At 39.1% G+C, this 12,422-nt stretch overlaps 1 protein-coding gene across 1 annotated transcript; it reads right to left on the bottom strand.

Moving 5' to 3' along the window:
• Positions 1 to 2,164: 2,164 nt before the first annotated feature.
• On the bottom strand, positions 2,165 to 12,144 carry GAS2L3 (growth arrest-specific 2 like 3). Its single transcript, XM_010161289.1, has 8 exons — positions 12,115 to 12,144; positions 10,977 to 11,145; positions 10,471 to 10,589; positions 8,814 to 8,955; positions 6,513 to 6,576; positions 5,646 to 5,784; positions 4,282 to 4,389; positions 2,165 to 3,562 (listed from the first exon to the last, which is right to left on the bottom strand). Exons 1-8 carry the CDS (start codon positions 12,142 to 12,144, stop codon positions 2,165 to 2,167), a joined length of 2,169 nt encoding a protein of 722 aa, XP_010159591.1.
• Between the last annotated feature and the right edge of the window lie 278 nt (positions 12,145 to 12,422).

Raw genomic sequence — 12,422 nt, 5'->3', positions numbered from 1 at the left:
GCTGTCCTGGCCATGTCCTTCCCAACCCCTTGCCCACCCCTAGCCTACTTGCCTTGGGGGCAGAGCAGGAAAAGAGAAAGCCTTGGACCCTGTGCAAGCACTGCTCAGCAACAGCCAAAACACGGGTGTGTTACCAACACTGTTTTAGTCACCATCTGGGCTGCTGTGAAGAAAGTTAACTCCACCTCAGCCAGACATGGTAAAAAAAGAAACCCCCAGAATTCAGCTATTAAGCTGCATGAGATTCTACCACATCATAGCTCACTACTTGGAAGCCTGAAATTAAAAGCAAGTAATCTATTGTAAAATGCTTTCAGCGTGTGAAACTGTGCGCCAAATTTATCAAACCTGAAAACAGTCCACTACACTCAATGCTATTCTTAACATTTGCAGTAGTGGCTTTGACCAGTGTATAAAACAAGTAGGCCTGAGGCCTTCCCCAAACATTCAACTTTGTATGTGAGCTTGTGGGACTTGTTTCCATGTTATTAAAATGGATCTGTCTTCCTCCTACAGTTCACTTATTGGTATTTCCTGCTTAGTCCCAGCAGGTTGTAAGCAGTATTGTACAGTAGATATGCATAAATAGAATCATAAATAAAAAAAGCTAACAAGGTGCTCAGAAAGGCAGCTCAATGGCTTTGCCACTGTGCATGAGAACTCATTACTACTCTATGATGCTTGCTTACTCTCGTTCCAGGGGAAAAGAAATTAAATATATAACATCAGAAGCTGCAGTTTCCATCCATCTCTTACTCTGTCCATACGTAAATATCCCAGGAACAGAGAGCAGAAGTGATGGTCTGTGGAAGTTAGCAGTGTCTTCCATAGACCTCGAGAGCTCCTTTGGTGTTTGTAAGAATGACTGTTCATTACGCCCCAAATAACTCTATTCCCAAAGATAGTTTTTATTCCTCTACCATGAAGCTTACTCCTGATGAGGGTAAAGGGTTGAGCACCACAGACGTTTAAAGCTCTGAAAGCCCTCAGGAGGTGAGAGCATAAAGGGTGCAGAGCTTTCTGGTACTTTCAGATGTTTAAAGACAAATGCAGTCTCTCATTTCATCTTTGGGAAACTACTCACCTCCAGAAAGTAATATAGGACAGACGGTAAGACGGTCCCCATAAATACAGCAAAAATGGCCACTGCAGTCTAGGACTTGCCATCAAAAAATCAGCCTGCAGCACTGAAGTATTTAGCAGTTCAGTAAAGGCCACTCGTGCAGAGCAGTAAGGCTTTGCCAGTGCAGGTCACTACTCCCAGCTCTGCGTCAGTGCAGCAGGAGCTCCTCTGGGGCTCCATCCCAGGGCAAAGCACCCTCCTAGCAACTCAGGCCCTTCTCTCCATGAAGCAACAGTTTTCTAGGAAAGACTGGGCTCACTTGTAGTTCCATCTGAACACAAACTAAGCAAGGTTATCTGCCCAGGTTTTTAAAAGTAGCATTGTTCACTGAAGAGATCTGTCATGAATCTGAGAGGCTAAGGCACAACTTAACACAACTGTTAAGTTGGGGTTCAACTTAACACAGACCAAGAAGGCTCCACTTCCAAGCATGCTGAAGCCACTTTTAAGGCATACAGGGGCACAGTGAAAAATGATAATGAGACTTGTCAAATCTAAACATGACTAGAGATTTTTCTAATGCATGCAGGTGACCCAAATTTGGGTTCTGGGACACTGGGAACTTAAAAAATGTTTTGTTTGAGGTATTAGAACTTCTACAGCCTGTGACAGCATTACTGCTTGCCATGGGCCTCAATGCTGATGTGCTAGAACCACCTGAATCACTCAGCCTCTATCTGCCCTTGGTAGATATTTCTTGGACAGGCTTTGCTCCCTGAAAAACCAGCTGCAGCAAAAGCAGCAGCCCTGGCTCCTCTTTCCTCTCTCCCGCCTTCCCCGCAGCAGGTCAGGCTAGCAGCAAACAGGGATATTCTCTATTTAATGGTGCTACACAGCAAGCAAGCTCACTTCTAAATATATTCAAATAGAAGTTTCTAAACTGCAAAGTAAATACAGTTCTTACAGTAAGTTATGCAGCAAAACATACGGGATACCTAATATTTCATGGTAAATATAGTGTTATCTTTTTTCCTTATCCTTAGTGTAGCAGACACTAGAGGCCCATTTTGATGAATTTCTTCAGAAAGTAAAAAAGTAAGTTTACTTTCTGGGTTTTTTACTCCCTGTCATAACAAAATAGTGATCATCTTGCCTGCTCTTCATAGGAGGACCTTTTGATACACCAGCTGTTCCTTTGTTACACACGGTTGCTGATTTTCCCTTAGGGAGAGGCTTCTTGGCTGCTGGGGTCAAGCTTTCATTTGCTGGCAAGGTTTTGGTTGAAGGCTGATCTTTTGTGGAAGGCTGCGCCGGCTTTTTGGTCGCTGCCCCTTTGGCTGAACTTTGAGGAAGCCGTACAACGGATAAGGGAGTGCGTTCAGGAGGTTTGGATGAAGTGGGTCCAACCTGAGATTTACTGACATTTGGCTGCTTATTGACAGCTGATGACATGTTTTTGCTTGTAGCTACCAGTGTAGGTGGTGACTTTGATGCTTTGCTGACTGCAAGAGAAGGTACAGAAGCTGAGTGTTTCAAGACTGAAGCAGTTCTCAGGTTCCTTGTCAGGTCAGAAGCTGTTTGTGGAGCCTTCTGAGGATGCCGAGACCCAGTTTCTGAGGTCTGACTAGTATTTTCAGTAGGAATTTTCACAAGGAGCTGCTGAGAATGCGCAAATTTGGCAACAGAACGCAGATTTGTAACAGGCGGCCGGGCAGCCCTCAGACTAACTGAATTTGCTTTATTTTTAGTGACAGATGCAGGTTTACATTTAGTGGTGACATGCCTCTGTTTTGAAGTCATCATTTCAGCTGTCCCAGGCAGGCGAGACGGCTGGTTTTTAGAGGACAAGAGGGCAGGATGCAGCACTGGTGCTGGGGAGCTCTGAGCCAGGGCAAGTTTCACCTTGGGAGCATCGGGGGACCGAATACGTTTGCGCAATGTTTCGGAGTGAACAAGAGCCGTTCTTGTTCCTGCAGCTGAAGAGCTTTTGCTTGCAGGCTGCGAAGGGGCAGAAGCTGGTGAGTTGTGTGCAGGAGACTCCAGTTTCTTTGAGGTGCCAGCCAGCGGTTTGAAAGGAGACTGCATGCCTGTCGCTGAAGACGCTTGTAGTTTGGATCTGACTGACAGTGATTTGGCTGTGGAGGATGGGTGCACTGGCACTTTTGGTGATGCCAGGGCAGGGGACTGAGGACGTATAGATACAGCCTTCTTGGCACCGGCCCCGTGGACAGTCTTTAGAGCTGAAACAGTAGTAGGGTTTTTTGAAGACTGCTTTTGAATCATATTGACAGCTGACATTGGATTCATGACAGGAGGCTCCTGAATTCTAGCCGACGAACTGGGGACACTGTCACTGGTGACCCCTTTCTGAAACGCCAGGATTTTTTGTTCCAGAGTTGCAAACTGAAGCACTCGGCATGGATCATATTTAAGTAGAAAACCTTGAAGAGTGTCCCAGCCTCCACCAACACGTACCATCACATGCTTGCCATGTAGCATCTGAGAATGGGGGGAGGAGGAGGTGGTAGCGTGAGGAGAACAAAAGACATTATCTTGTTTTATGCAGCATTGTGTCTTCATCTGACATTAATATCTATTGAAAATAACTAAAAATAAGACCTCCTTTCTTATGGGGAAACATTAAAAAAAAAGGGAGAAATTATGTGATAAATAAGGTTTATGCTTCCCAATTATCTTATTAGACAGTTTCTCCTGCAGAAACAGTCGTTACACATCAGGAAATAATGAAAGCATATATATAGAAGACATTTTAACCATTCTGTCAGCATCTTTATGGAGAATACAGAGTGTTGGATACAGGTTTTGTTCAAGTTATGGATGTCCTCATAATATTTTAATCCCAGAAACTCTTAAGTCTGATAAAGCCAGCACTCAACTATCCTACAAATGATAAACCCCCAGTATCCAGATTTTGGACAAGCAACGTTCTCAGGATATTCTATTGCATTATCTTTATTTATCTTGCAAGTTGATAATGAAATTTTAGACAGACCACAGGAAAACTTGCTTAGTTTAGTGTGGTTGTAAAAATCGACGGTTATAAGATCTAAATCACCTACCTTGAATGTGGTTGGATGACATGCCCAACCTAAGTTACTTTGTATTTTTAAAACAATACCCTAAAAATGAGGTATTCCACTTAGAAGCATTTCTCTCCTCATTATGAACATAAACTGGAATTCTGAGAAACTACTTACTCGTATGAAGAGTATTTTATCTCCCAGTCTATAACGCCCCTCTGATAAATATTCAATTGAAAATCGATGGGAGCAACTGCAGGGAGGATCTTCTGCTATATGTTTAACCTAGTTATTAAAATTGAAAGCATTTGTTATAGTATTTTGACAGAAGCATGCATTTAACAGTTTCACAAGATATTTAATACAAGAAAAGAAACCAATATCTTCAGCCCATAATCTAAGAACACACTAGAGTTATATTCCCTCACAAGAAAATCTCAACTACAAAGAGCTTCAATATGCAGAATAAAAAATTAAAGGAATGAAAAAACTATGTACAGACAAATATTTCAAGCTGTTCCAATCCAATTTTCATGATTTCTTCAGTTTTGAGTCATTTCTATTTTCCAAGATTTGCCAGTAACACTATGCACAGCAGCATCAAATTGCAACCACAACCTCGTATAGACACTGTTTTGGTCTCTAGAAAGTGAAACAAGTGCCTGGGTCTCTCCTGTGACCGAATCCGTTGCTAAACCTGACCCCTGGCTACTTTTGTGTTCTCCCTAACTTTTTGTAGGGCTTTAATAAATCAATCTTCTAGGTGATGCCCAAGAAAGAAACCATTCAAAAAAGAAGAAATGTAGCACCCATCTAAGGCCAGAGTTAGAGAAGATGTGCCTCTTAAACACTTAGATATTTAACAAACTGAAAGGTCAAGACTATTGCCAGGCAGGAAAATAGTGAGAGCAAGAAAGGATCTGGTAGCTGACATTCCCAAAGAAGCAGAAGTTTTACTTTACAACACAAAGGACCTTTAAAATAAATTAAAGTCTCAACATACATTTTAAAGCAAAATAGGAAAATTGTTCATCATTCCTTTTGGACCAATTCACAAGATGTACAAATTGTTTCCTTTTCCGCAGGCACACTCATTTCCAATTGGTATAGCTACAGAGGTTTTATTTAAAGTCTTTTTCAAAAGATGTTCAAAGCCTACTGTAACATTTGATGTAGTTTTATGAACATATCAAATTGAAGAGAAGCATATATTACAGTCAGAATATTGACACATCAGAAAAGCTGAATGGGAATATTTCTTATACTCAAACAAACAATGAAGGGGAGCAGGGGGGAGTCAAGGCAAATTATACGCACTGAGGCATTAACTCCAAAATATATATGGCAGCATTTTGCTTATGCTTTCAAAAGAAAAAAAAAAAAAGTTGTTCAAAAAAAGGTACACACTCTTCTGTTTTCTAATTAAGGAGGCTCACAAGTGTTAAGTGAAAACTAGCCTATGCTTACTTAACCAGATCATACAAGTACTAAACTTGGAGTTTGATTTAAAGCCCATACCACAATACATAAGTAGTACTTACTGCCTCGTGTAGCTCCCCATGATGACAACACGTCTTTGCTGTGCTAATAGGTGATGATGGTCCAGATGTCATCAGCAGTGTTTCTTCTAGCTCGATTTCCTTCTCTAGTTTTACTAGTACAGGAGGTTCAACTCCATACCTCAACATAAATATTTGAGTGTTTAATTGCTAATTTACTAAAAAAAAAACCAAACACCACCACCGAAAAAACAGAAACTGATAAGAAACCTACACACTTCTGAATACCTCAACTGATGGAGAACAGCACTACATCAATCAGAGGAATATCTGCCGTGATAATCAAAAGAGAAGGAGCAGCTCTGAGTTTTCAGCAGCTGCTCTTCCAAAGGTAGTCTTAGAGCTAGCTACCAGAGAAGGCAGTAAAAATAGTGTCAAAACTACACAATTTTGGTCACATCCAATTTAGATAAACTACCTTAAATTTTCCTGCTCTGCACTGCAAATAAACTAGAAGTAGAAATTTAGAGAGTGGTAGAGTTAATTCATATTTAAAGCTTTCATACATGCCAGAAAGTTTAAAAAAAATAAAGACCTTAAAGTCATATTTAATGTTCACCAAGTTCTCCTAAGATGTACACACATCTATAGGCTGAGTTTGGCATTTAAACATACAGGTATAGAATGCAGCGTGGATCAGCACTTCTGCCTGAAAAGAATCTGATAAATATCTGAAAACACACTCATGCTATAGAGTGGTCCTAGAAAACCTACTCATTACTTTCTGCACAGAATGAGCATGTACTGCATTACACTTAATGAGTGCAGATTGTTTTAACTTTGTCATAGCTTTTACTTCACAGAATATGTTCTTCAGTTCCTTGTTAAGAGCATGTATAGATCACATACCTGGATACAATGCGTCCAATTTCCAACAGACAAAGATACACTTGTCTTGGATCCTTGTGCAAAACTAAAAATGAAGAGAATAAAAGGGTTCATATTTACTGTGGGGAGACCTGTGCAATTACGTACAGAGAAAGGAAAATATGGAACAGAAGACTATAACTTTGCCCTCATTCTACCCAGAAGCAAGCTACACTTCCATGGATAAAGCACTATACATTTTCCAACTCGTTTTCTATTCCACTGGCACTCCTGAAATCAAACTATTCTCTACCTCCTAAGAGAGGTAGAAACTGGAAATTCACTCTGAAGAGAAACCTAACGAGACAGGTCTATATTTACAGATGAAATCTAACATCTTTCTGATGTTTCATTTTATATTTAAAATTACTTTGCTTTGAATAAGACTGAAGTGTTCCTAAAGGATAATCCAAGTATGAAGTCAGATTTTTTTTTTTTTACATCATCTACTCCAGTTTGTAAGTCTACTTTTAAAAAGATCTGATTATGAAGGATAAATCTAGAAGAGAAATTTGACACAACCATATTCTAAAAGGTACTAGAGGTCATTTAATCTTTTTTTTTTTTTTTGTGCGTGTGTCAGCTGTAACGGAAGTGGTATAATTTGCTTGAATCCAGAAAAGAAAAATCCAAATATACCCCTAACATCAAGATGTTTGTTTTGGCTTGATGTCAAAGGGCATCCCTGGGTGACTACTCTCCCTTTCTCTTGTCTCAGGAGTCACTTCATCTCCTTCACAGCCATCCACACTTTTCAGGAGGTGTTGCTATATGTATTTGATGGGAAAGGACAATTGTCAAATTGTCTTTCCCCCATTTCATTCACAAAGGCAGGCTTGAAAGTTTGATGGAGGACATCAGTGGAAAGAATGTTTCATCAAGGAGGCTGCAAGACTGCTCATTTCAGCTGCCAAAAAGGCACACAGAAGATATTTATGCCACAAAGCAAGCTTGTGTCAAGAGTTACAATCAGACTTCAAAACACTTCTTGGCTATGAGTGAAAGCCACAGCATTAGGAAATCCTGCCTGCTTATCTCAGGGAGGCTAAACAGGTTCTAGTGACCCATCCACTTACAGGAACCTTAAGATGTTTAAGCAATGCAATTCATACAAGTTGAACAGAAAAAAAAATTAAAGCTAATTTTCTTATAGCTCAGTTCTCCTACTCATCTGTATTTCATGGCACTGAAAAAAAGATACACTCCCTAGTTAAATCAGAATGAGACAGACGCAAATGAGGATGTTTTCACAACTATTTTAAAAGATGACTTTTCCAGTCGAGAAGGCACGGGCAGTCCAACAAGCAAGGAGGAGAGCTTTGAAGAAAAGCAGTTAATGAAACAGTGCTTTGCATTTAAATAGCATTAAATAGCACAAAGCTTCAAGAAAATGAAGTAAATACTGTGACAAATTCATTTGATTGCTGAAAACAAAGGTACTTCACAATTTTTTGCTATTCTACTTGACAGGCAGATATTTTGCCTTAAAAAAAAAAAAAAGAGAGCCAGTATTTGGCTTGCCACAGAAAAGTTTTGCATTAATTAATTTTTACTGACATAATAGTTGGTAGAATAGCATTTCATTATTTACCATGCAGTGAAAGCACAGTTCCCCTTAATTAGCAGTCAAAAAAATTTCATTCCATCTGGAAGTATCAGTCTAAAAGCTGTTTGTTATAAGGGACAGACGGTGCATTGGGGCAGGCAAACACATAGTTGGTAATATTTATTTTTGTAACTATCTTATTAAATGGGAAAACACAAATGCTTTAGAGTCATGTCAAGTAGCTCCTGAAGTAAATGTTAATTACCAACAGATTGTTGTCACTTCAGGCACAACGCCCTACCAAATTTAGAAGCCGTGAATGCATTATTCTGAGGGCTTTCTGCAACAAGAATGAGCTCTAATACCAAATAAAGGATCTTATTGTGAGTTGACTCCATGGCCCTGTGGTCGTCCCGCACAGGGAAAGCAAAACCACACTTGTTGGTTTCTCAGTGGGCCTTTTTACTGAAGGAAAACATGCAAGTGTGCTGCACAGCTCTCACTCTCCCCATCCTCCCACACAGCAACTTTTAAAAGGTTGGAAAAGCATCATGCAAGTTAGAGCAGTCACTGAAATAGTTTAAGGCTTTTACATAAACACAGCCTTAAAATAAATAAAAGCATTATTAGCTAGCACAAAACAGGTACAGTTGTGACTAAGCCTTCATAAGATTATTCAAAGGAGATCTCCCTGACCAGGTAGTCAGATCAAGGCAAGTCTTATAAAAAACATTTACCTAAGCCTTCAGATTCAAAGAGATAAGTCTCATCAACTCCAATGGCCCTACACCAGTTAAGAAAGTTGGCTGTATTATCTCTGGCAAAAAAAGATCCTGATGGAGCATCCTTCTTACATGGAACTTTTCTCATAGGAAAATTCTGGTAAGGGAAGAAAACAAAAAGTACATTGTGTACATCAACATTGGCAACCGATTTCAAAGCATAGTTGCAAAGCAAAATGAACTTCAGAGTACAGAAACAATGGCTAGTAACTATTTTGTGTTCAACCCACCATATATTCTATTAAAAAAAACCCCTACACTACATTCCAACTTCTCGTTGTGAACAGTCACTGGGTGAAGAAACCTTAGCTCTGCCACCTCTCCTACAGAATGGCCCATACTGCTACTTCCCCATTTCCCCATATGATGGAGTAAAAGTCTTACTGGTGGTTTCGCAGCTCTAGGTATTTTTCTCCCTTGCCGAGCTCTGTTCACAGCAGAATGAGCACAGAGAGAACCCCAAATCAACTAAACTGTACTTAGCTGCCAGATTTCGACATTTTATAGCCCATTTTAGAAAGTGGAGGCAATCAGAATGGACCAAGGGACAGCTTCCTTTAAAAAAATTCACCACTCACTTCTTTTTAAATTGGTATCTTGAAAACTAAGCAAACAGTTCAATGGTACACAAGTTGGTTGGCCTCCATTATATTAAGGATCTTTCTTTACCAGCTTAAATGATTTGATGATTTAAGTTGGGCATCTTGTCATCCTTAGAAAAAAAAACCCTAAGGATTTACAGGGTTCATATGGCTCTTGTATATATACCATTTGGCATCCTAAGGCTGCTGCCTTGTCCCCACCTAATTAATAATGCTAATACTAGTAATTATATTACTTAATAGTAAATACCAGTAATTTAAAACTGTTGTTTTACTAGATAAAACAGTAAAAGATAAGCACAAAAAATGGTCTGGATATGGTGAAACAGTTCCTGCTGCCCCCAAGAGAAACATTACCAACTGGGGTACAGGAGTTGGTGATCTACTATTTGACAAATTCAAGCATTGTTGTAGCTATACCAGGTACCTGTACACTGAAGATACACTACCTGCACCAGCATTACATGGTTTTATATTCCAAAGTGCCACATCACTATTTTCCATTGTACAAACACAGACTGAGAGTGGCTTGAGATTCATGTTTCAGCTCAGCCTTGGTTCCTAAGAAAAACACTGAAGCTCATCTCCAGGTACCTCTCAATATGGGTATTTTTATGGCTAACCTATATACTAGAGTTTAGCCACCATTTTCTGGCATAAAGAATACCACTAAGTTTCAATGGATATCTTGTTACCAACCCACACTGATGTTATCAGGGGAACAATCAAACTCCAGGCTCTGACTAAATCTCCCCCTGGCAAGACTTCTACTGAAATCAGACTAAAAACCCAGTAAGGACCTTAGGATTTGATTAACAAAGTGAATAAGTAATTTGTTGCATAAGAACAGTTTATCCATCTATAAGGCCATGCTATCATTAATCAGCATCTGGATATACAGCACACAACAACACTTTGGGAAGCCTCACTCACCTGCTTTCCTCTTACTATTTCTTACAGTTATATTTTATATTTACATTATAAAAAAACAACATCACAATACTACTCACCCTTAAATTATTTGAGCTACAACATTCTTTAATTGTGTTTTGAAGAACACCAACCAATTGGCAGAGTAGTACTCCATTATCAAGTTCTTCTAGCAGTTGTTCTGCTGTGACTTCTATTCCTAAAAAGGTCCATTTTAGAGTTACTCCACAGAAGGTAAAGAAGTTTTGTACGAACACAGGGGCAACTCACACAGCGTTCTAGTGTTAAGAACCGAGAATCAGTAAAAATACATAAGTAAACTAAAATCAAATATCCACTTAATTAGATTTTAATTAGACTAACAAGTCTCAGAAATATAAACTAGAATTATTAATCATCCTACCTCTAAGAGGTGGCAGCTAATGAAACCTGAAACCAAAGCATGCATTTTAATGCCATTCTCCTAGCCACTGAGGCTCAAATATACCAGATCTTAATAGTACTATAAATATTAAGTTCCAGTGTTGACTGGAACATTGGAAAGTGCTTTGAAATTTATTAGAGTGTGATTTATTTTTAACCTCACCCAGCAAGCCAGACAGCCAGATTGACAGATCTTCCTGCATAGGCACCAGCGTTGCTTCATGCCGCACAGATATCCATTGGTCATAGAGGCACACATCTGCCAAACCTGGCCCATGTCGGGGAGTCAGAGGACTTCGGGGGCTTAAGGGAAGGTCGTCTCCAAACCACACCTGCAGAAGATTTTAGTAAGGTGAAGACATCTGACCACAAAAATTAGAGCTTGCTTTTGGAAACTTGCAGTTCTGCATTCTGCTAAAAATCTATTATTCAAAGAGTAAGTGTTCATTCCCCTTCAGACAGATACACCAAACCAACACAAAGGAATCCAGAAGGGTGCAGGTCTTATTAGTAACTCCTGCATCCAAAGCACTACTACATTCATTCTCTTGACTTCTTTGGCTTTATAATTACATATTTTTTTAATTTAATATCCAAGGAAGTATGCATTAAATTTGTGTGTTTTTTTTTTCCTTCAGCACATTTTAAAGCCACGAAATCTGCAGTTTATCATAATTTACTATAGACTACTGATTTCAACATCAAACATTTCAGAGGCATTTTGTGGTTCAATAATTAGAATGATGATGTTAAACTAGGAAACGTATTCCCATACAAGAACACATACTCTTCTTGAGCATCAGTCTTTAGCACTTGTCTTAAGGATTGCATATTTTGAAACAGAGAGGTACCTTTACATTTCAAGAAAAGGACCACACTGAAATATCATGGACAAAATTCCCAAAGAGAAAGAATTCTTTTGGCACTCAACTACTTTCCTTCAGTTCTGGAAGCGTGTGTGTTTATACCATACATTTATTTTATTTAAGTGATTAACTAGAACATAGGGTTTTTCAAAACAGCTCTTAATCATCAAACAAGTTTTTAAATAATCTCAGCCTTTTATTTCAAAACCTTCTTAGGTATCAGCACTTATGAAGAGAAAGAATCATCTATTTGATACAACACTGGCTTATCTATCTTGTCATATTGGTCCATTTGTAAAATGCAAAACTTACTATTTTTTTAAAAAACTAGAGATAACTGGGGATCCTAACATTTCATTTGCCTCAGGGTAGATTTTTGCATTAAAAAAAAAAAAAGGTATTATACAGAATTCAAGCATTACAAAAGGCATTTACCTGAACTGCATTCTGCATGGTCATCTGCATTTACATTAGTTTCTCCCCCTAAGGAAAGAAGAGAACTTTTAATACAGTTCCTCCAGCTCTCATGAAAATCACAGGAAAAACCCACCAGTGCTGTTTTGGCAAAGTAACCGGGTCTAATCAGTAATGGAAGGTGGATAGAGGAAAATGTCTCAGCAGGTAAGGTTTCGATCCGGTGTTCAGGCAAATTCAGTTCTCCGCTCTTAAATAAAGCAGCAGTTATTACAACACAAAGTAGCAGCTAACTTTGCATGCATAAATAATACTCAAAGGTTTGCATG

Source organism: Eurypyga helias, unplaced genomic scaffold, assembly GCF_000690775.1.
Source record: "Eurypyga helias isolate BGI_N326 unplaced genomic scaffold, ASM69077v1 scaffold29931, whole genome shotgun sequence".
In the NCBI taxonomy this organism is placed as follows: domain Eukaryota; kingdom Metazoa; phylum Chordata; class Aves; order Eurypygiformes; family Eurypygidae; genus Eurypyga; species Eurypyga helias.
The sequence above is the reverse complement of the archived record's forward strand: the minus strand, read 5'-3'. Positions and strand labels throughout refer to the sequence as shown.

Excerpts from the sequence above, each read along its gene's own strand:
- GAS2L3 (XM_010161289.1), bottom strand. The coding sequence starts at position 12,144 with ATGCAGATGACCATGCAGAATGCAGTTCAG. Across the intron at positions 6,577-8,813 it reads CTTTGAATCTGAAGGCTTAG|TTTTGCACAAGGATCCAAGA; the intron begins GTAAATGTTTTT and ends CTTCATTTTTAG. Across the intron at positions 4,390-5,645 it reads ATGGGGAGCTACACGAGGCA|GTTAAACATATAGCAGAAGA; the intron begins GTAAGTACTACT and ends TTTAATAACTAG.